This window comes from Pleurodeles waltl, chromosome 4_2, assembly GCF_031143425.1.
Source record: "Pleurodeles waltl isolate 20211129_DDA chromosome 4_2, aPleWal1.hap1.20221129, whole genome shotgun sequence".
In the NCBI taxonomy this organism is placed as follows: domain Eukaryota; kingdom Metazoa; phylum Chordata; class Amphibia; order Caudata; family Salamandridae; genus Pleurodeles; species Pleurodeles waltl.
This window is the reverse complement of record NC_090443.1, coordinates 865,033,674-865,058,891: the sequence shown is the minus strand read 5'-3', so window position 1 is coordinate 865,058,891 and position 25,218 is coordinate 865,033,674. Positions and strand designations below refer to the sequence as shown.

At 43.4% G+C, this 25,218-nt stretch overlaps 1 protein-coding gene across 1 annotated transcript in view; it reads right to left on the bottom strand.

The window, feature by feature from the left end:
- FAM151A (family with sequence similarity 151 member A) overlaps positions 1-25,218 on the bottom strand; it is a 179,724-nt gene that overhangs the window by 76,173 nt on the left and 78,333 nt on the right. Inside the window, exons 3-4 of the mRNA XM_069232621.1 lie at positions 9,495-9,644; positions 3,174-3,333 (exon numbers count right to left, since the gene is read on the bottom strand). Of these exons, the coding sequence (XP_069088722.1) occupies positions 3,174-3,333; positions 9,495-9,644 (310 nt within the window). The remainder of the gene's footprint in view (positions 1-3,173; positions 3,334-9,494; positions 9,645-25,218) is intronic.

Genomic DNA, 25,218 nt, shown 5'->3' with positions numbered 1-25,218 from the left:
AGGGGAGTTTCACATATGATCACTGTAGGAAGCTGGCCCAGTGGGTGGTGAGCACTTATAGTGTTATCACCTTACACCAGGTGTAGGTATCCCCTACTAGTGAGGTGAAGACAATGTCTAGAAAGCGAGGGCTCTCTAGAGATAGCTGTGGATGAGCAGCCAAGACTTATCTAGGAGACAAAACGTATGCAATACCACTACAGTCACACAGCACTTACACATATGAAAGAACCACAGTGTTACAAAAGTAAAGGTACTTTATTATAGTAAAACAAATACTAAAATACTGTATAGGCAATACTCCACTAGGATGTACACATTAGAAGTCAGTGATTAGCATAGAAAGCAATAGACCAAACCATATACTAAGTAAGTGAAATGTGAAAGACAGTCCCCCACCCAAGGAAGTGGAATCAGTAGAGGGGAGCTGGAGGAACTAGGAACCCCAAAAAGTAAGTTCCAGGGTGCCCCTCAATGACTAGGAGAGAAGAGGTAAGTACCTGTTTTTCCCCAAACCCACAGGAAAACTTTGGAAAGGACTGTGCAAGACCCAGGCAAGACTGGAAGAAATCAAAGGTGGATCTGAATAGAAGAGGATCTGCAAAAGAAAGGGGCCAAGTCCAGTTCGAGTTGGAGTGTCCGGCTGTGGCATGAGCCACCACCCACCCTTCTGTGGATGCAGGACCAGGTTGACGGTGGATGAAGAAAGTCAACAGTGCAGCACAGGAGCAGAAAAGGAGTTCAAGAAGTGATGCAAGTGATGTCCCACTTCGACAGTTGCGATGCAGTCAGTCAGTGGTGCTGGACAACAAGCCTTGGCAAATGCAAGAGTTGGAGAAGAAGGTTTTGCAAGGCTGAAAAGTACCAGCAAGGCCCAGGGGACTCGACCCAAGGAGGGGAGTCCGAGGGGACCTTCAGTAGCTGGAAGAGTTGCACGAAGAGGATGCAGCCCCCACAAGTGACTCACAGGTGACCAGCAGGTAGCAGGCACAGGGGTTGCAGTGAGGGCCACTCAGCACACCTGAAGAGGAGTCCCATGTTGCTAGAGCAGCAGGCAGGAGACTGTGCTTTTCAGGGAAGAGTGCTGGAGGCCAGGGCTACACGGAGCCTGAAGATCCCTTGGAGGAGGAACAATCAAGCCTTGGTAGCTGCAAGAGTCATGGTGCTTACTGTCTCCCAAGATGGACAGCTGGTAAAGAGGACCAATGGGACCACTCCAGACCACCACCTGTGATGCATGATCCACACCGTTCTGGAGGAAAGAGGATCCACACAGCTGGTTGTCATTGCAGTTGGTGCCTACGGATGCAGGGGAGTGACTCCTTCACTCCAAGGGAGATTCCTTCTTATTTCTTGTGCAGACTGAAGACTCATTGCCCTCAGAGGATGCACAGCCAGGGAAATGTTGCAATTGCTGGAAAGAGCCTGAGAAACAATGTTGCAAAGTGGAGTCATCCCTGGAGTTGCAGATTGTCAGTTCCTGGAGGGTCCAGTTGCAGTCCCGGTGGCCAGAAGATAAAGTAAATGATGCAGAGGAGTCCTTCTGGAATCTTGCACGTCGAATCTGAGGACCCACCTGAGATGGAGACCCTAAATAGCCCAAGAAGGGGATTGGTCACCTAGCAGGGTGATCACCTATCAGGAGGGGGCTGTGATGTCACTCACCTGACCTAGCCACTCAGATGCTCCCACGGGCCTCTGCCCACTTTGGATTCAAGATGGCAGAATCAAGTGGCCAACTGGAGGAGCTTTGGGCACCACTCTTGGGATGGTGATGGACAGGGGAGTGGTCACTCCCCTTTCCATTGTCCAGTTTCACTCCAGAGCAGGGACCGGGGGTACCTGGACTGGTACAAACAGGGTTATGCAAGGAGGGCACCAAATGTGCCCTTTAAAGCATACTGGTGGCTTGGGGAGGCTACCCCTCCCAAGCTGGGTAACACCTATTTCCAAAGGGAGAGGGTGTTGCCTTCCTTTCCCAAAGGAAATCCTTTGTTCTGCCTTCCTGGACTTGAGCTGGTTAAGCAGCAGGATGGCAGAAACCTGTCTGAGGGGTGGCATCAGTGTGGGCTGCCCGGAAAACCCCAGAAGACTGGTAGGAGCAATGCTGGGAATCCTTTAGGGAGCCCTGAGAGTGCATGGAATCACACAACCAATACTGGCAACAGTATTGGGGTATGATTCGAACATGTTTGATACTAAACATGCCCAGGTTCTGAGTTACCATTGTGTCCAGTACACAGGTAAAATGGCTTTCCCGCACTTACGAAGTCCAGTGAAATGGAGCTGGAGTTCCTAGGGGCACCTCCGCTCATGCAGGGGTGCCCTCACACACAGGTACCTGCACCCTTCCCTCTGGGCTACGAGGGCCTGCAATAGGGGTGACTTACTGTGACCTGGGGCACCTTTTCACGCAGGCTGCAATGGCAGGCCTGCAAACATAGTTTGCATGGGATTCCATGGGTGGCACAATGCATGCTGCTGCCCATGGGGAACCCCTGGTGCCCCAATGTCCTGGGTACCTAATTACCATATACTAAGGACTTATATGGGGCACCAGTATGTCAATTGTGGGATGTGCTGAGCCCTAAGCAACCAAATTTAGAGGGAAAGAGCACAGTCACTGTGGTCATGGTTAGCAGGATCCCAGTGAACACAGTCAATACACACTGACAAAAGGCAAAAAGGGCGGTAGCCATGCCAAAAGCCGGGTACTTTCCTACAGTCACCACAAGTTTTAGTAGAATAGATTGACACCATCTTTATGGTGGAGTTCCTCTCTACCAAACTCTAAATTGGGCTTTTTGTTTCTTCCCTGAACCTTGACAAACACAACTTGGAAAACATTTTCCTGTCCTGGTGGGATCACTATGTGATCTCTTTCTGCAAAAGGTTTTAAGACAAATATTGGTTGTCCATATATCTTTTTAATGTATATTTCTGTTTCAATTCACCTTTGTCTGGCTCTAGAAAAATTGCTAGTTATCTTCTTTGAAACAAAGGTATCTCCAGTTTCAATCATTTTCCAATGCAAATCACTGCTGCACTGTGACTGTGTAAGAAAGACCCCTGTGGACAAATGTTCCAGATATTTCCAACCATCTATAAGAAAACAAAATACACTACTGCTATGTAAGGAATTTGTGACATTTGAGAAAGATGCATTTACTTACTCTGTTGCATTGATAGCAATATTAAGGTTGACATTTGGTCCTTTGAGAATATCTGCGTTGAGCCACACAGGTCGGTTGATCTTCATTTTTAAAGATGTTTTATTTAAAATATCCAAAGATGGGGCAACAGCCTTGATGCTTTTAAAATCTAACTTAATGCCTGTAGGTACAAGAGGGAAAAGGTTTTCATAAGAACAAACATGTTTCTGGAGAAACAACTCCAATATGTAACAAAATCATGCACGGTTGTAACAAACAAAATTTTAAGGCAAAATTTAATAAAAAGTTAATAGTCCTGTAAATGTTCCTGTAAAGGGTCCTGTAAACGTGCTTCTTTGTAATCAAACTGATATTCTACAGCATATACAGCAGTAGAATTTGACTGGCTTTGTGATGATGATGCTTCTGCAGGAATCTGGCATATCACTGAGGCTGGGGTAAAATGCCTTATTAAACTCTAAACACTCCATGAATGCCATCATCTCTTTTAAACTTCAGAACAAAGAACATCTCCAATATATTCTTAACTTATATGCAGCAGTGATTCTCACTAAAATGATAAATATGTACGGTCACACACAACAACTTTCATATCCTGCTCCCCCATCGTTTTGAACCAATCCAAAATCAAATGCCTTGTAATACAAAATCAAATGCCTTGTAATACAAAATCAAATGCCTTGTCAAGTAACTTCAATTTTCGAATGTATTTATTTAACATGCACAGTTAATTAAGACCATTAGATGGATAACAACATAGAACAACACAGCAATGTCATAAAAGGATCAATAAATATATACCTGTAGAGTTTCAGTTATAAAACAGACTAAGGGGGTCATTCTGACCCTGGCGGTCATTGACCGCCAGGGCCAACGACCGCGGGAGCACCGCCAACAGGCTGGCGGTGCTCCCAAGGGCATTCTGACCGCGGCGGTACAGCCGCGGTCAGAAACGGAAAACCGGCGGTGTACCGCCGGTTTTCCGCTGCCCTGGGGAATCCTCCATCTGCGCCGCCATGGGGATTCCGACCCCCATACCGCCATCCTGTTCCTGGCGGTTTTGGCCGCCAGGAACAGGATGGCGGTATGGGATGTCGTGGGGCCCCTGGGGGCCCCACCATGATTTTCAGTGTCACTGCAGACACTGAAAATCGCGACGGGTGCAACTGCACCCGTCGCACCCCTTCCACTCCGCCGGCTCCATTCGGAGCCGGCATCCTCATGGAAGGGTGTTTCCCGCTGGGCTGGCCTTCTGGCGGTCGCCCGCCAGCCCAGCGGGAAATCCAGAATACCCGCGGCGGTCTTTTGACCGCGCAGCGGTATTCTGGCGGCTCCCGCCGGCCCTGCGGTTACCGCGGCCGGCAGGAGTCAGAATGACCCCCTAAGTTTATTACATTAAACAGTCACAATGTAAACTCAGTAATTCCAAGTTGCATAGTGACCCCCAGTGCTTAAGTTTTGCTTGTTGTTTCCGGTGCTGAGCACCGGCACTTATTTTTGAGGGCTGGTGCTTAGTCTTCTGCCTCAAGCATTTGCAGCGAGCAAAAGACACGTTTGGGATAGACGGAGGAAGAGAAAATCAAAAAAGCGTCACAATGAGAGAAAGCAGAAAACTGCAAGTGTGAGCTGAAGGGGTAGGGAGTGGTTTTAAATGGATTAAACAGGCCCGAGATGGCTTCGGGATTATGCTGTCTCAGTATTCCGTGTTCTCACATTTAATTGCAGCAGCTGCATCTTTAAGAGAAGGGCTTTTGAGCACCGGCACCTTGTTATTTATAAATTAAGCACTGGTGACCCCCAAGTGTGTGAAGACCATGATCAACAAAAAAGTGCATAAACAATATAGAGTAAATTGGTAGAGCAAACAACCATATCCATTGTCGGTTTTGATATGAAGACTGTAATCAGATTGTGCAGTGTCATATAGGAAAAGTGTTTTTTTTTTTTGCAAAAGTACCCAACGGCGTTTCGATCCTATGGAGGTTAGAAGGGTCTCATCTAGTCTAGAGAGTGTCTGGGGGAACTTGAACAGTAAACGGAGAAAATCGTTGGTATCCAGAAGAAAACTAATCACTGCAATAAGGCAAAAACTATTAAATACTCACAGGACAAAGCCCGAGAGCAATTCCTGTTGTAATTACTTGTTGGCCAAAGCTTGTAAAGGCAAGCGAGTTTCAAAGAAACAACAATGCGGGCCTCATGCACCCTCAAACCCCAAATCCAACGAATACGACCTCTGCTCCGTGAGGGGAGTGTGCTCTGAGCAGGCGTTAAAAGTGCAGGAAAAAATGACGCAAGGGAATCTCCTAGATTTCTTTGCCCCATTTCATCGTCCCTCCCCAGCCCTAATGGGCGAACACCCCCCTTACATACATTAAGACTGGCTCAGGAACATTAATGAAGATATTTAAGGGAGTAGTATTTTCCATGACAGATCATCTACAGGAGCAAACAGCTGAATTGTTAAGGGACTTTCTCCTAAGGTATTTGCGTTTAAACTAGAAGTTCGGGACAGATACATGGTATCTAGATCATTGTTTTTTCTGTTTTACCACACAGTATGCACAGTATGCCAGTTAAAAACAAGGGTGTAAACTATCCAGTGTTAGCAAAGCACCAAAGTGGTGCCACATGAATTTTCTATTGTGCGTAGCAAACAGGGCCAGCTTTAGCGCTGGTGGTGCCTGGTGCAACAAACTTTTTTGGTGCCTTCTCCTTGCTTTCTCTCACTACCACCTGGCAAAAGTGCCCCTAATCTCTCCATAGCCCCTCTCTCAGGTACATTTCATTTGTTTTAAAGCGCTGGTAAAGGCTGGCTTTACTAATCCATTCAGTTACCACATAAAATACAGATCTGTTCTTTGCAGCAGGCATATTAACCCTCTGTGCTACTTTATGATGCGTCAAAACTGCCACTAGACAAAAATAAATCTCCCTCTACCGGAACATTAAACACAAGAGTTATCTTGACATGTTTATTTCTGCCTGAAAGCTGGACCACAAGTAACTGTAGCAAGTGCATTTAAATCGCAATTTATTGCTAAGCATAGCGCCCCTCACTGAGGTCAGTGCCCACCCTTCAGGTCAGCGCCCAGTGTGGCCACACAAGTCGCACCACCCTAAAGTCGGCCCTGGTCGCAACTGTTTAAGTACATGTCAGGGCTAAATGAGCCGTACCAGTTTATGGCTTGCCATAAGTGGACATAAAGGCCCAGATTTAAGAGGGCCTAGTGCCTCCTTGTGCCACATGAGCTTAATTTTTTATGATGCAAATGTGGTCCATTGAGGACAATTTTGCCATGCCATATTTACAAACTGGCACAATGCATTGCACCACTTTGTAAACCCTTGTGCCACATTACGCCTGCGCCAGGCATAATATATACAAGATGGGACGTTCCCCCATTAGGGGGACCGCAAAAATGGCACAGTGGAATCACTTTAAATTGGCAAAGCATTTTTCATTTTGGGAATTAACTGGGTACTGGGCGAATCTGCACGAGATTTAACAAAACTGATTCTATCTTAGTTTGATCATTTAAATACTCTTACTGATGTGTCGAAGGGGAAAGGAGTGTGGAGGTTCAACATATTTCTCCATTTTAACTCTATAATGAATATTTAGGTTGAGTCACAGAAAACAGCTGCTGGGTGGAATTATGCGAAATTTGGCATCCAGGTGAAGCTCACTTTCTTCTTTCTGCTTTTTCAGGACTGATGTACATTTGTTCAGTAGATTTTCTGTATTAGTTGGAAATCTAAACATATCTGGGGGACAAAATCACGAAATCTTTGGTTGTCAGGGAGAACTGGAGACCTATTATATTCATGGAGTATGCAGGGTTATTTTGGCACATCCCACCCACATTGAGGGCTTGGCACTGAGAAGAGTGGAAACATCCTTCCCATAGAAACAAGCATAAACGCAATAGGCGCATGTTTTCATTCAAAGACAAACTTAGAGTGAGTTTGCATTTATATGCCTCTGTCTGGTACTCAAATAATAACTGTAATCCTTCCTCCAACCACAATCCTACCCTAAGGCTGAACCCTGCACCGGTATCGGTGTGCACTTTACAAAGAGTCTGGTTGCGGACCGTGACCCGTCCATAGCACAAATAGGTACTAATACATGCTGGTACTTCGTGCAGTTATACTTGTAACCCGAGTATGTGTGTTCAGGACTGTGCAAATGCGCCTAAGTATGAACCAGGAGGCTTTATTTAAAGTGGGCTAAAGGGATAGTCCATCTCTTCTAGGCCCACAGATGGTCCATCCGACATTTGACAAGTGCTTTGGCTTGTGGCTAAACATTCTCCATGTTTTGACAGAGTATTTCTTCCACCATCTAGCTGAAAGCTGGTTCTCCCACACAGGACGGGCCCTTCTTTAGCCTTCCAGTGGTTAGGTACAAGTTGAGAGTAGGATGGAGCTTAGACCTCTTCAGAGGAAGGTTAAAACAGAATCTTCCTCTTCCGAGTCTTTAGAATGTCTCATTTGTTCTCCGGTGGCTGGTTTTGGTAATCCAGATAGACTAAGACTGACTTTTTTATCAATCCTCCAAACTCTACCACTCCCATCCCCACCTGTGTGAGGCAGAAAAAACACTGCTTTTGGTAACGCACACGAAGATTCATTTTTATAATTTGTCGTTCAAGGTCATGGTTGCAGTTTGTCCACCGAACGTTCTCTATCTTGCTCCAAAAGGCCCACTCGGGTTCCAGAAGGACTTGGAAGCCATAAACTCTTTGAGGTCGTTTTTCATTTCAGTTGGTGAGCGAGCTGGCGAACAGGCAACAGTTGCAACCCTTGGCACTCTCTTCTTTTTACTCACTCATGCATTGTTACACGTCTTCTGATATGTTGTTCAGTTCCTTTTCACTCCACAATCTAGCAAACTGCAATGAATCCCTTGTACGGGCCGGGGTATAGTAGGTGCAGTATAGATAGCTGACCTTCATTACTGGAGGAGCCAAGGAATTCAGTTGATGGGCTTGTATAGAACTATGGAGCCAAGCATTACAGGGGGTGGCTTCTCCTTCATCAGCCACCTACAACATCAGGTGTTTTCCAGGCGACGTCTCTTATGACTGTCTTAGTTTTTGCAGTACGGTTGGTAGATGTATTTGGAGGAGAGGACGCCTAGTTCGCTTCAGTGTTCTTACTGGTGGTGTACATCAACCCTGGTCTAGGATGCTTGGGTTGGATGACCTGCTCATCCAGTTCATTCATTCCAGGGGTGGAACTCCTCAGAGTAAAGATGGCATCCATCCTTTGTCATAATTATTTGCCCTTTCCCCAACAAAACATCAGGACACTGATGCTTTTAAATCTACCATTCATTCCTCTAAAGCCTTCCTTCAGGTTTTTTGTGTGACAAAGGATCAACTTTATAATGCAACTGATGATTAAGGGGGGTGCACATGTAACTCCTACTAACCTTGGCATTTTTGTGAATCAATTCACGTCATTCACTTACACACTCAGGCCCTGATTTGTACTATTTTTGCGCCGCATTACTGTTATGTTTTGACACAAAAGTGGTAAAACTTTCAAAATACGATCATATTTTGTAAGTTTGCTCCGCTTGTGAGTCAAAACATGATGCTAATGCGGCGCAAAAATAGTATAAATCAGGGTCCCAGTCTCTCATTCTCATCCCATTTCATCTTTCATATATGATGATGGGGGAGAAAAGATTGATAACTCATTAACTGCAATTTGCTGTCTTTCCAGGCTTTCTGTTGTATCCTTTATTAACAACTACTCACCTTAGCTTCCCCTGAACTTTAGTTATTTCAAGAAAAACGGGGTTTCATTAATAATGCCAATACATTTTGCACAATAAATTTATTTCCACCCAGATATTCTTATACAGGCAATCAACTATCCTAAAATAATAATAATAGTACAGGTAAATTTTTGTGAACTATGACTGACATTAAGATATTGTTAAGGAAATGGAAATGTGTGTCTGACTACTTCCAGGAGAGGATGGTCTCAGCAGAAATGGGCATTAAGAAATGATGAAGTATTTGACACTGAGCCGAAATGCTCAGTGAGACTTAACAGTACTTGGGGAACCATGAACTCATAGATAACTAAGGAAAGAAAAGGGAAAATAATTGATAAATCTTTATGGGAGTATTGTCCAGGGGCTGAGCTGTTGGCAATATATTTTACATGATAACATAAAATATGATTATATGAAAGTACCTATTAGTAAACATTCTTATTTTATTAAAAACTTATAACACCCAGAACAATAATCAGTAAATTGAAAAAACACAATCCATATTATCGCTAGTCACCAGGCATTACCTTTCTTTGAACCTAGGACTGCTCCCAGCCACTCATCGAGCGTATTATCACTGTACACATCTGGCGGGTGGGCCATGACTGGAATGTTTGTCTCATTGACAGTGTGTAAGCCTTCAATGTTAACATCAGCTTCCAGAACCATGCTGCTACCTGCCAAAATGACAAAGTAGAAAGTTAGAGCACTAATTTATTGTCTCATTAGGCTACATAGGACATTCCTTTATCAGCAGAACTGTGACTCTTGAAGAACAGCAATTGGTTGTCTAACGTTGACACCAGATGGGTTGCTACATTCTGGAGAAGCAATAGAGCTTTTTCATAGCTATCAGAAATGGGGTCATTAATTTCACAGTCAGGGATTCCTACCAACTCAGTAAACCCAGTCTAGTTAGGTCAAAACACAGTTCTAGTAGAATCACTGTAATGTATGTTATAGATATAGCACAAGCAAGCAGCAGGCAATCCCCAGAGCAGGGCGTGCTAATTTCAAGCACTACCAACACTTTTAAAGTAAAGAACACAAGACATTAAAATTCCCAAACTACTTTAGGGAAGTAGAGAAACATTCAATGAGCATATAGATGCCAACATCATCAAAAGAGATGAAGAGGAACTGGATGTTTGATTTTTAAAAGTTTTAAGGCAACAAGTGTCTACAAAATCTCAAGCACTACAGAAAAGCAACAGATTGCAGTGGACTGGGGCCTTGGTACAATTTGAGGCCCACTGCAATGGAGCAGAAGCCAGAGGTTAGATACACCAATTGTGTTGTCCTGGTCAAAGGATTAACCTTCAGACTTGGTTCTCTGACTGCTAGCAAAGCTGCAGCTCATAGTTTTCAGATCAGGCTTGTGCACATCAGCTCTCTTTCCAGACAGCTCTCCTGCAGGGTATAGTCCTCTCTAGTGTCCATGAAGCAGGTACACAGGAGCCAACAACTTGACCCTTGGAGTTCCATTCCTGGCCGTCAGCAATATTCAGGAATTCTTTACTTTGTATGAGTCCTCTTCTTCCAGCAGTAATCAGCAGCCAAGTGTCAGAAGTCAGAAATCATGACACGTCTTCTGCTTCTTGGCCACTCCCTAACAGGCAGGGCCAACACTAGTTTTCCTTCCCACTGTGGCTGGAGCCTGAATGTTTAGGGGGTCCTGTGGATGAAAATGAGAGTGCCCTCTTGGCATCTCCAAGTCAAAATAGATCATTCTAATGCTGCCCTTTGTCCTGCCAACTGTTTATGTACACTCCTAGACAGCTAACCCTTGCTAAGTGGTCAGCGGTTAACACTCATTGGCCTTTCCTGGGCTCAGAAGCAGGCTGTTGTCTGAACCAAGGTCGTTAACTCTCCCAGTCAACAATGTTTACTGCAGCTCTGGAGCAGGGACGAGTGAGAGAACTGGTTTTACCTCGTACTCTGGCTAGAGAATGGCTGTCTGGTAGATTCATGGGAATGAATAGGAGAAGCCCTCCCTGATATCTTCAATTCAATAGAGGCAGTGCTAAAGCTGCCCTTTGTTCAGCAAACTGCTTGCATCTACTCGCAGATAGCCTATACTTTCTAAGTAAACAGCAGTTATCACTGATTAGCCTTTCCTTAGCTCACATGCGACCACTGACCTTTGAGCCAGGGTTGTTAACTTTCCCAGCCAAGGGTCTGTATTCCAACCCGGGAAGTGTGATGAGCAGTAGATCTGGTTTTCGGCCAGTTCTAGGTCAGGCAGCCGGAAGTAGATTTTTACAAAGTAACCTTTTTTGTTTAAATTATCACAAATCTGATTTCACCATTAAATCAGATTTAAAAAACTTTTTCTAGCCCTTTCATAAGTGGAGGTGGAAAATAAAGATTTTAATCCCACCAAGGCTTATTAGGACAAAGTCTATCCAGACCTACATAACGAAATATCTTTCAAGTTTTATTTCATGGTGAGGGCACCTTTACCCCAATATGCAGTATGCCCATATTTTTATATAATAACACCCTGCCCTCTGCGTTTACAATATGAATATAAAAACAGGCTTTTAACTTCATACATGGCAAATAGAGTTTTCCCTGACATATGTCACTGCAGTTGATTTAATCTGCAGCCTAGCAGGAGCACAGTGATGAGTCTGGCAGAAATACATTTTTTGGGAAATATTAGGGTTCTGAGTACATATACTGCAGCCCAAATATAACATTTAACTTTCGATACCATAGATGCACTCTAGGCACTATTTACAATGGACTTATAGTGAATTTAAATAGGCCACATTTACAGTGTAAAGTCCAAAAGGCAGAAAAAATAGGTTCCAGAAAAAAAGAAACATCTGGGGGACCATCCAGAATAGGCAGATGTGCTACAATATTCCTATCACCAGACATGGATTGCACAAAATATTTCTTTACCATTGGTTATAAATAATGCAGTGTTTGTTCACCCTTGAAGTTCCAAATGGAGACATACAATTCGAGGGATAGGAAATTGCTGGATTTATTATTTTAAAAATTGTTGATACATGAGAGTAATGATAATAAACTCCTGATTTAGTCCATAGTTGAGGAGGTAACTTTTTCATCTATCAACTTCAATCTACACATATATTGGTGCAGTATTTTATGTAATCGCCTTGGCTAATTAATTCTAATAAATCCAATGGGTTCTGCCCTGGCAGAGACAGCCTCAGTGTTCCTACAAGGATCCACCGCAGTCCTCCTGTTTGCTAAATGACAGAACTCTCCATGTTGCTAATTTGCCATGTTGCTTGTTTCCCCCTGTTTATAGTCAAGCCCCAATTTCATGCAAGATAGAAATGGGAAGCAGGCAGGAGTCAGAAAGGGCCTTTGTATGAGTTTCAGTGGTGATTCCCAGGCTGCAGATAGTTCATGTACAGTTTACCCCAGAGGTGGAACAATGGAATACTAACAGTATACCCTCTCCCACAGTCTGTATCAGAAAGAGATGGCAATCTTTTGGCTGAAGAAGTTTGAAGAAGAAAAGCCACGTCAAGAAAATCCAACACCAACCTTGCTTGACAAGTTTACTGTTCTGCCACAGAAGAATCATCCAGTGAGCAAAACATGTATTAATACCCATACGGGCCCTGAAGTCTTTCCTTTTGAAAGCTTGATTGATATTTGAAGAAGAGTCAAAGCAGTTGGTTTCTGGTGGAGTGCATTTAATAATAAGTAGATCTGAAGTGTCATTAAGGGCCACACACTTTAGAACATAGGTTTTCTGCAGAGTACTTTGTTCTTTGTAGAACAAATAGGCACATCAGCAGTAACAGTCAGCTCTGTAATTACTTCAGACATGCAGGACAGTTGTTTCTGCAGCAGTATTCACAATGAATTTGGCCTGGGGCTCATTAGGCAAAGAGAACTGGGAGATATTGTTAACTCGTTTTCTTGTGATAAACAAGAAAAGTCAGACTTTTCTTCAATTTTTGATGACTTTAGTGTATCAGTGGCACTAGGAGTCCAGCACCTGAGCCAAGCAGGGAAACAGAAAGAGCCGACCATGAACCCAGGATGACACATACCATTTTCCTCCCTGGCGACAGGGACTGCGACCCAATCCACAACCTAGCCAAAGGCTCAGGGACTTTGTGTGCATCCTGACTGAATGAACATTTAGAGCTAAGTTGGGAAGGGATGTAATGAGTCAGTGGGCTTTGGTTTAGTTGACTAGCCCACAGGTTTCACACCAGAAGGAGTTCACAACATCCTCAGACCAGAGGCTATATAATAAACTGTGGAAGATCACACGCGGCTCTTTTAGCCCGACTGCGATACTGCGTGTCAGTGGTTTTATTGTTTGCGCTTGCAATGTGTGCTGCATAGGCCCATAATCGGGCCGCTACACAATCTAGTGGCTGAATTGCAGAAGCAGGAAACATGAGGTTAATCCCAGCTTCCCTGCATGACCAAGTTTTGTGATCCTAGGAAGGCACAACTGCTGAAGAGCACCACTGACACCTCCAAGCCACTCTCCAATGCCTGGTAAAATCTGGCCTAACCCTGCACAAAGAGAGAAATGTTAATTTTTTCAAACGTCCATCAAATTCTTTGTCTACATCTTCAAACAGAATGGGGTGCAGGCTGGCCCAGGAAAGTCCCCGGCAATCAAACAAGCCCTAGCTCCGAAGACTGTTAGTGAGGTGGGTAGCTTCCTGTGGATGGCCACCTACTGTGGCTGGTTTATACCAAACCTGGCCACCATTGCAGAACCCCTACAATCCTTCACAAAGATGAAGACTCCATGGTCATGGGGCAAGAAAGAAGAGAAGGCCTTCCAAGACCTCATGGAAGCACTTCTGAACAAGACCACCATGGTGTACTTTGACCAAAACAAAAGACAGAATTGATAGTGGATACCAGCCCAGTAGGTCTTGGAGCTGTCCTAACCCAAGAGCATGAGCCCAGCAGGTGGTGTTCGCAAGCAGAGCGCACAGACCAACTGAAAAGTGCTATGCATAGATTGAACGAGAAGCCTTGGCGATCAACTGGGCCTGTGGACACATCCACCTCTGTCTCTGCGGGATGCCCTTCAAAGTGGTCACAGATCACCATCCCCCGGTTTCTCTCTTCAAGGGCACTGCTCCGCACCCCTCACCACACATAATAAAATGCTGGATCATACAACTACAACACTATCACATGGAGATTGTTTACCGCTCTGATTCCAAGAACCCGGCGGACTTTCTGTCAAGCAACCTTGCCATTATTAGGATGTCATCCAGGCTGATGTTGGGTTGCCTTAGGATGAGCCCTCTGAGAGTCTTGTTTTGACAGCCTTGCATAATCTGTGCCCGTACCTCTTTGGGCTAGTCATCAGCCATTCAGGTGCTGGCTAATTCCCTCAGCCATGCATAGAATTGGTCTATGGATTCCCCTTCGCATTGGTGAGCTTGGCGGAGTTTGAATCTCTCAAAGTCGGAGTTTAGATGAGAGTCAAACTATGCGTTGAGCGTTCTCACGGCAGCATCATATTCATCTACTGCACAAGTGCTGGGTAGATGCCTGATAATTTTTATATTTTATCTCCACTGAGGTGTAGTAGCAAGGACCTCTTAACAGCCCCATCATGTTCTCGAATGGCCTTAAAGTAATTTTCTAACTGACCAATCCATATCTTCCGTCACGGGGAGGCGGTTTGGGGGTCAGCTAGTTCGCTGAATGGTGGCAACGCTCTTACCATGGTGTGTGGTTGTGGGAACAGCGCAGAAGCCTGTGGGCTGGTCAACTAGACCGAAGCCCACTGACTCATTACAGATTGATATCTCTTCCTCTAGTTTTATATCAAATTTTAATGCTCTGTCTTTATTTCTCCGTGAAGCTATACCATTAGTGTGCTAAAGTCATACACATTGCATGTTAAATCAAGCTGACAGTAGAAGACATTCTCGAAAAATGTTATTGATTTTAGATGGTGGGCAGCAGAAGCCACAGATCGCCCAGCTTTGGTCGTTTTTGGCTCGAGAATTAAAGATGACATCAGCTGAGCCAGAACCTGACATCTGGCTTGTGTCTTCAATGGTTCCTCCTCCTCCAGATTAGAAAACAGTGACCAAGATGAAAGCAGGGGTGAAAAAAAATCTGCAAAAGTGAGACAGAAAGAGGAACTGCAACATGGTGGAAGAAAGAGGCTTGCGGTGGATTTAACACCAGCCAGCTTTGGTAGTTGGCAACCTCGGCACTCAGCAGCACTGGTAATGAATGGTCTCCTGAAAAAGTTTGAGCTTCTGCAATGTTTTTCAACAAATTAATCTTTGGTTGATTCGTTGTCAGAATATGGATCATACCCTTACAGCACACATTACAATGCTCTTTGTTAAATGATTCCTTTTCGAAGAGTTTTGATTTGTACTTCCGGTGTCAGTGTGGATTAGTTCAGGTTAGCCGCAGAAGCGCTAGAGCCTCCTTTTCCGCAAGCTTTACTTCGCCGTTGTGATTGCGTGTACAGAAACTTACTCATTATCTTCCAGAAATAGATTTTGTCTGGTTGTATTTCTCACGCTAAAAAAACAATGTGTTTGTCTCACGAATAGCCCGAACACTCTAAATAGGCTACCACTCGAGGAACGGGCCCTCACAAAAAGCTTCTGAGAAGAAATGCAAGCCCGAGGTGTTCACGCCCTGCAAGGAAAGATATTAGATTTCTATAATACGAGTGATGTGAAACCAGCAGGGATAATGGGGTTTGAATACAAGAAATTGGAGTGTTTGCACATTATTGTGTGAATAATACTAAGCCTTCTGCTTTCTACAATGAAATGAACACTCCCCACCACGAGGAGAAATTCTTATGAAGATTTGCCTAAGGGGTTTCCAGGAAATACCTTTAAAAAAACACAGATTACAAGGACAATAACAATCTGGGGCGGGGAAACCACAGTGGTTAGGAAAACAGGCTCACACTCAAAACGCTACCAGGCTTGAGCTGATGGGCGAGCCAACGTGTTGTCAAGGAGGGCCGAGCTAGAGCCAAGACAACAGCCTGGCTCGGCTCTAGGTGTGCCGTGCCTGGAACCTACTTGGCATGTAGCTCATGCAACAAACATAATGTAACTTATTAAACAACGCGAATTCCTTTAGCAAGAGTTCACCTAAGTTCATTAGACATCCCTGCACTTGGAGGCATGTTTAAGATATTTAAAACATTTAGGGCTGTTATGGGCAGGGCCTGAGTCACTAGTTCTGAATATTTAGAAATAGAAAAATTGATGGCGTCCAATTGTCTCGACTGTTATGGAAAAAATGCAAATTCTCAAATCAGTACATCTGATATGTTAGCAAACCTAGAGTTTCTGTATAAAAGTATGATGAAAGGAAAATCTCAAATGCCGATTACAGGCAAAACGGAGCTTTTGGGGATGAACTTCGATGAAACTATGGGGCAGAATTACTAAGATTTGACACAATAAAGGGCAGCACCCTAAGTTACGGCACTGCGTTGAGTCAGGCAGAACGGTGCCATATCTACTAAGAAACGCACCCTTGAAGCAAGGTAGCGCAGAACAATGTATATGTAGGGCTGCTTTCCGGTGCAAAACAAGTTTTGTGCTAAAAAGTAAGTCCAGGTTCCACACTTTGCGTGCTGGTTTGCCTCATTTTTGTGACAGTAATCCGGCGCACAATGATAACAACCCTGGGTCTCTGAGAAATCAGGTTAACACGTTTTGTCTTCTGTTAGCCATTTCTTTAAAATACTGACAAGACCTTCACTGTTCTTGGCAGAGAAACAAAAGATGCAATAGTGGAAGCTGTAATAAATTCTTGGATTAATACAATGCACTATTTGGGCACTTTTAAATGAAATACATACAAACTGCAACGTCTACAGGAGGGAGTGCCTCAAACTGTACATTTAGCTCCAAAAGAAGTACATTACTCCTATTCTATGTAGAAAGCATTGGCTACCTGTTCTGACAACAACATTTAAAGCAATAACTGTTATCTGAAGAGCCTGACTATACAAGGTGTACTGTACTGATTCACTGAACTACCCCACTGGAGGGAAATAATGTATTGCACTTCAAGGAGTTATCGGAGCCAGGCTAGGAGCTGTGTTTGCTGTGATACAGACTACTCTAAGGCACTGCTGGGTATGGTGGCTAAGTAGACCAATGCGTCCACTGTAGGGGCCTGTGTTTGACCTCATGGTCACAGGTTCAAATCCTGGTGGGTCCACTCAGCCTTTCATCCTTCTGAGGTTGATAACATGAGTACCATTGAGTTGCATATCAATAAACATCTATTATTCAGCTCCACAATACCCTATGTTATGTAACTGTCTACCCATTCACCCCGAGGAACCCACTAGCATGCGGGTAACAAGTAAAGACCAACCTTTTCTCTCCACATCTGGAGCAACAGTCAGGTCTTATTGAGGCACTTGAATACCCTCTGAGGGCCTAAGTGCAGTATTCCCATACTGATTGATGATGAATGAAGACAATGAATATACGTGTGTTATGGAGTGTAGAGAGGTCTATTTCTGTAGAAATAGAATGATTTCAGTTTGTATGATTCCCCATGGCCAGAATACAGGAAGAACCACACAAACCAACCACACTAGCAATGAACTGCACAGTTCTTGGTTCATGGGCAATTCTCTTGCTAGGTCGAACATTTAAATATCTTCTCCTCTCAGCCAACTCTTATGCTTTACACTGGCATATCCTGAATCTAGAGTTGGGCTCTAGCAACATCCTCTTGGATCCTCAAGCCCAAACAAACTGAGCTTTCATATACTTCCGTCTACCACCCACGTTGTACCCTCAGAAGCCAAACATTAAAGACAAAACATTTACCTTCGATGCAAGAAAGGAGAGAGAAAAGGATGCCCAGGTGGAGGGTGAAAGCCTGGCTTAATCCCAACTTTCTCACTTTACTTAAGTGTATGATCGTAGGCAAATATTTTATTTCACAGAGCCTCCTTTTTCTCCATTATCACTTGTGACAGAACCTTCAAATACGCAAGTTCAGGGTGTGCGCTGTACGAAAACCTTTTATATTTGATTTACTAGAATTAGACTATAAATTTGCTCCAATCTATAGTACAAATTGTCCCACATATAGGCTACACTTGACTGCTACCTTGCTTCTCAGTTAGCTAAATCAGGAGGATGGGGACGAATGTTTCTCAGGCAGCCAGAGGCACCCAAATGTGATTTAACTGTGGGACCACATTTTTCCATCAGTTTTGAGATGAGACTCAAGTTGTTATAAAGGACAGTCGTGGGTCAAGACTAGCATTTGCATAAACAGTTTTAATGCAAATAATTGTCTGATGCCCATACTTTCTAGAGCAGGAGAAATAACCAGATTTACATAGGACAAATGAATAAGACAGGTAAGAAGAAAAGAGCGTGATGAGGTGTATCTCATGACCAGCCAAAAAAAGAACAGAACTGATCTAACAGCATGTCTTTTTGCAAGTAGACATGATATCCTAGCAAAGTGGAACCCTTCATGCTAAAGTCCAACTTAGCTGATGCTTGAAATGGGGGGTTAACAGGGACTGGAATTGTACAAAGCTTTGATTGTGACATGTGGCCTGTTGTAAATTATTTTTGATTCCTTGCCTTGTTTTCATATTTTGTTTCTGAAACAAATATTGAGTTAATTACAAAAGGGCTGCATGTTCATCACCACCTTGCCCTTGTTAAGTGTCTGGTTGTTCTCCAGCTAGGATTGTGCTCTAGAAAGACCTGTACATACATACCAACAGACAAAGAGTTTCATCCAAGTCCCTCAACAAAGCCATCCATTGGACTGTATCGTCATACTTATACATCTTTGGCAAATTTAAAAAAATACGTCCTTGCCCTTCACCCATTGGAGACTTTAGCTATTCCCTCTTGCTAGTGCCAGCAGTAAAGAAGTAACTGTCACAAAGTAGGAAGAATGATGAACCCATTTAGGGCTTTGTTGGTGATGCTAAGTGTGGAGAATGCAGTAAGAAATGTTGGTTGATCTATGGCTTTGAATGCCATTGAACAGATTGAGAACAGTGGATAAGCTAGTATGTTGACCAAAAATTAGACAATTGGAATGGAGCTGTCTTGCTGGAAAAGAGGGGTTCTAAATCAAATTGGAGGAGTGTAAGTATGATATGCAGCAAGAAATAGCTTGTGCAAGTATGTACATTTACCTTGTCATCAATGCAGTCTCAAATTCAGTTCCAGGCTCTATAGGAAAACCGCCATAGACTTTAACAAAGTGGCCCTGATGGAAGAGATACAGCATACTGAAGGTGCTGTAGGACGCTGAGTATGCCGTGCGGTTGACGAGGATCTTCCTGGAGCTACTTCTTGATCCACAGTCCAGGTGACATTGGCAACAGGGGTCAATAGCCCTTGTAGTCCTCTTTGGTTTAGCAAACTGGACTACTGGTTTCCGGTCACAGTGAAACCACCAGTTCCCTCTGGTGGAGGCCAGCGTCCATCTTGGGTGATTAAGCTGCACTCCGATGATTCTCCCATGTCGAGCAGACTTGGGTGCACTGTTTGAGTATCGAGACAGGGTTTACAATTTAATAGTTAAGGAGCTCATGTTAACTTACCGTTCCTCAGAGAAGATACACCAACACTTAGTGGATTCCAAGCTATTGAATCCTAGAGAGCAAGGAAAGATGGCTGATGAATGGGTACTCAATAGGGTACCCAAGATGACCCATGGCGTGATCCCAAGAAAGAGGGTCATGCCCCCATTTAGGGGAAAGAAGGGGACAAGGATATGAAGAGAGAATCTCTCAAAGGGTCCCCAGAAGATGCCAAAGGGGAGACAAAAGCAACAGCCCCTTCCAAGGGGAGAGGGTACCTGGGAAATAATTTCGATCTGTCAAAGGCTGGGCTGTGCTATGACAGCAAACAGCCAGGGCACCCGAGTGGAGATGCTGTGTGCACCAAAAGGTCACCCACAGGTGTCCATTCCGAAGGCATTACTGGTGTAGGGATAGGGGTGGAATTGGTCCCTAGGAATTGCAGAGGGTATGCAAAGGCCACGTTAGTTTCCCTGGATGGGGAGGAAGTTAATCCCTTAGCCAAGTGGCCTCCAAATATGGAAAAGTACAGGAAGTGGTCAAGACTCAATGAGGTTGAGATACAGTTTCTGGGGGACACAGATACCGGCGTAACCATGGTCATGGGCAAACTGGTTTCCCCAGAACAAATAATCCCTGATGAGATGCACCAGATTGTCAACTCTGACAATGTTACAATGTCACATCCATTAGCTGTGTTAGAGTTTGAGTGGGGAGTGTTTATTATCCCTAAGAAGGTAGCTGTGTCCCCTGTATCCAAGTTGAGTATCTGCTGGGGAGTGACCTTGAGACTTCTGGCTGGGCAGAAGTGGAGAGAAGGACTCATGAATAAATGCAGGGTCTTTCTGAATGGGTGTGTGTCTCCAATAGAGCACAAAAGATCTTGAGGAAAAGTAAAGGGATCCTGGAAGAATGGTCATGGACCTAGTACCCTGAAGGGCAGGGAGGCTGGTGGACCAACCTACAAAAGTCCTAGGGCCCAGAAGGAGCCTTACCCTAAAAAGAAAGACCTTGTGCCTGGAGAGTGGTGGTCTCTGACAATATAGCTTTCTTTCTTAGCCTGGCCGATGACATCCCGCTAGTTGGGCATCTGGGGCCGGCCAAGACATGAGAAAGGTTTGTCCATTTCTAGTGGCTTCAGATGTCTGAAAAGGTGAAGGAGTTCTGTCACTCCTGTGTCACCTATCAAGCCAGTGGCAAAACAGGAGGCAAGCCAAAGGCTCCCATAATAGCATTATCTGTGGTGCGGTCCCACTTTGAAAGGGTGGGGCTTGAAATGTTGGGCACCTAGTCCCCCAACAGCATCAGGAAATAGATTCATCCCAGTGATAGTGGACCATGCCATTTGGAATCCAGAGGCTATCCTACTTAGAACAGGAACTGCTCTTTCTATGGCTAGAGTCCTCCTTGGAATCATCACCAGGGTTGGGTTCCCTAAGGAGGTTATCTCAGACCGTGCACTGACTTTATGTCAGCCCATCTACCAGCCATGAGGGTTGTGTGTGGTGTGACTTATAAATTCACCACCCGCAACCGTCACCAATGAAATGGTCTTGTGGAAAGGTTGAACAAGACCATGAAAGGCATGATCATGGGTTTGCCTGAAAAACTTAGAAGGAGATGGGATTTTCTTCTGCCATGCCTGTTGTTTGCCTACAAGAATGATCCTCAGAAAGGAGTATGCTTCAGTCCCTTTGAGCTACTCTTTGGATACCGTATGAAAGGTCCACTAAGGTTGGTAAGAGAGGGTTGGAAGAGACCTCTCAAGGAGCCCAAGCAAGATATTGTGGATCATGTTTTTGCTTCAGAATGGCAAATAAATGAAGTATGCAAACAAACAAAAATTTGGAGGTGAGCCAGGAGCTTGTTAGGCACTGGAATGACTGGAAGTCCTTAATGTTGGAATACCAACCAGGACAGTTGGTGTGGGTCTTGGAGCCTGAAGTACCTAGGGCCGTCCAAGACAAATGGACTGGGCCCTATCCTATATTAAAAATGAAAGAGGAAGTCACCTATCTTGTAGGCCTAGAAACCCAGAGAAACCCTCACAGGGTTATCCATGTTAGCAGGCAGAAACTTTACCATGACATAGAAGACATTTGAAATGAGCTGAGATCACACCCATAACTTTGTTGAAGATGAAATGGTTTATTAAAAATATAAATTCCAGAAAAAATCACCCCAGCACAGAGCGAGCCGTCTCAACCTCCACTCGCTACAATCACCCTCTCCGTCCTTCACATTCTAAATGCACCACCCTGCACGCAGCAAATTAACATAGAACAAATTGTACAAATACTGTACGTGCCAACTGAACAAAGAACATATTGAATAAAAACTACAGTTAGTTTTCCTTTTAACATTTTTTTTTAACAGAACTTAAGCACAAAAAATAAAGCAAAAAAATACATTCTTAGTTAATGGTACCTCAAAGGTATCACTTTTCCTAACAGGCATTTCACACAACTTTGTGTCCGCATCCTTATGAAACTCTGTTTTTTCATCACTGCACCTTGAACACTTAAGAACTTTTTAAAACTTACATTGTGTCCCAAGTTATTGTGTGGGTCACCGAGCGGCATATCTATAGCCTCTGCTGTAATTTTGGCTACTTTCCCCACATTCCACCAATTACGTCCATTCACACGAATACCATTACCATACTCTTTGTCAACCCTTAATGGTTCGGAATACTTTGGGTCACCCTTCTTGATAAAACTAGGCAATTTGACCCATTCTCAGTCACCAACTACAAACTGAACTTTCTTCACACTTCTGTTCTTATCATAGTATGTTTTTTGTCTAGCTTGAGCTTTATTCATATTAGAGCGAACCTTAATTTCAATATCTTCCTTGCATGTTGAGTGTTTCAAAAATTTGGACAACCAAGCAGGTCTAAATAAAGTGGCATGTTTTGTTCTTCTAAGGGCTTCAAACGGAGATACTCCTGTGCTTGAATGCGGTGTTGTTCTGTAAAACCACAACATGATTTGCACAGCACCATCAACCGTGCACTCCTTAGCTAAAGCCCATTGCACACATTCACCAACCACACAATTGAACTGTTCAACTAATCCATTAGTTTGTGGTCGGTAAAGTGAACCTTTCAAATGTTTAATCGCACATTAATTCAGAAAACACTCTACTTCAGCGGATACAAATTGTACCCCATTATCGGAAACCAGCTCCCTAGGAAACCCTTCATCTAAGAAAATATCTTTTAGAAAAGACACCACCAATTTAGAATTAGCCTCACCTACAAATTTCACATATGGCCACTTGGAATAGTAATCTACCATAACATAAGCATATCATAACTTAGATGGAAGAGAACTGAAAGGTCCTATTAAGTCAATCCCAATCTTTTCCCATGGACCCGAAGGACACTCAGTTGGTTTCAAAGGAGACGTTGATGTCCTCAGTATCATGATTATCAGCCCAGCCTGTGGTGGTAACTGGAGAATCAGGGTTTGTTAATTTATAAATGTTGCAATACAAAACAAGAGAGAGCAAGTATTCCAGAAATATCAGAGTCACTTAAAAATATCCTTTATTTACATCCTGTGAAGCACACACATTGACTTGCAAGTAATTGACTGTATTTTCTCTCTTCGGGTGACTTAATTAGAATACACGTGATGATTATGTAATCAGGTGAGGCCCATTTATACACACCAGCATAACTGCCTGACTTGTGCTCGTGATTCAGCTTCTCTGCTGGCAACGACTGATAAGCTCCTGAATCATGGTTTGGGAATTGTCAATGAGAGCTTTGTGATTTATGTGAGAGGCATCGGAGAGTTATAACTTTGTACTTACTTATAGACAGAGATTGTTTTGTGAAAACCAAAGGAACAATAAACTCAATTTATTTTGTGAAAACTAGTAGGAATGTCAAGTCGAAGATAATTTATAGAACAGATTGATTCTGAGATGTGACAACAGAACATTATTCTTTGAAACACTGATGCTGCCGATGCCAGCCTAAACGGCATCCAGTAGTATTGATATGCCTCCCAAGGAGAGTCAAATGCAGGTTAATGACAGGAATCAGATGTCAGTTCTACTTGGTGGTAGACAGAAGCTAAGTTAAGTTTAGTGAAAAATTTCGCTCCAGTAATAGAAGTAGGCATTTCACTAATTTTAGGCAGCAGATGTAAGTCCACCCAGATTTCCCTGTTGAGAGCCCTCAAGTCAACACATACTCTCAACTCTCCACTCTTCTTCTTTGCCACCACCAAAGGCGACAACCATAAAGAGGACTCGACAGGTACAATGATACCTTTCATATGCAAACTCTCCAATTCTCTTTCTAAATCATCCCTGACACTAAATGGTTCGCCTCTCAATTTATGCTTAGTGGGAATGGTATTGTCTTTGACTTCTACTTTGTGTTTTAAACCTTTTATCTTGCCTAATTCTCCTGATTTTTTTTTTCAGAAACTCATTCAGTAAATTCTCAATATCAGAGAAATATCGAATAACTGTCACTTGCTCACACGTACCTGGACGTAACACCGTACCAAACAGACCTTGATGGAACCAACCCAATATATTCAACCCTTTGACAGCCATATATACCTTCCCATAAATCAGTCGCCCTTTGAATACAAGCATATCTTTAAAAAAATCCACAAGATCAATCCTCCTTTCCTCGTATGAAACACGTGATCTATCTGGCAGATTTAGCTTACGTGTACCTCACTCTTGCGCAAACAAATCCTGCATATTCATAGTGATTCTGGCACCAGAATCTACTAACAACCCTAAATGTTTTTTACCAACTTTTTACCAAAATGTATAGATCAATACAGTGTCAGGATTTCCACTTTTAAGGTCACCTTCGTCAACAGCCAGAACCATTTCCTGCATGTCATTCATCAAATCATCTATCCTGTCCTCACATTCATCAACTTCTGCACTACCATTAGTATTTTTACATCTGATACTCTGACATACTTTAGCAAAATGCCCTGTTTTGCAACATGATCTACATTGAACATTCTTTGCTGGGCACATTTTCCCTCCTTTCTGATGTGGCAGGTACCCACATCTGAACCATATATTTGTTTGTTTAAGAAAAAAATGTGTTTGGCAAAATCCCAATTGTTAGATGACACTTTACTCATTTTGCGTTTGTCATCTGATCTTTGAACAACATTTACTTGATCAACCTGTACGTGTTCCAATTCCTTTGCAGATCTATTCGCTATTTCAATGCTCTTGGCGACTCTAATAGTATCAGATAATAATGGATCTCCCATGGACAATAACTTATGTTTAATGGATTTATCAGAGCAGTGACTTATAAATTGATCATGTATTAACTGGTCGGTAAATGTCTCAAAACGACACTCTGAAGATAGTTTCCTTAACGCAGACATGTAAGTATTCACATCTTCTCCACTTTCCTGTTCCCTCCTAAAAATCATATGTCTCACTACCACCAAACTAGGTGGAGCATCAAATCTGGTAATCAGTTTTTATAGGGCTTCCTCAAATTCATCTAATTCTTCACCTTCGTCCATTTGAACATCTGGTGAGTGTTTAAAAACAGATCTTCCTTCAAATCCTAAGGAATGCAGCAACAAACATGTTTTTCTTTCTGCTCTGAACCTTGATGCACCAATAACGCCCAAATATGTCTCAAATGCATCATACCACTGCTTCCATGGTATACTTGGCTCCCTAGGTGTTTCCAA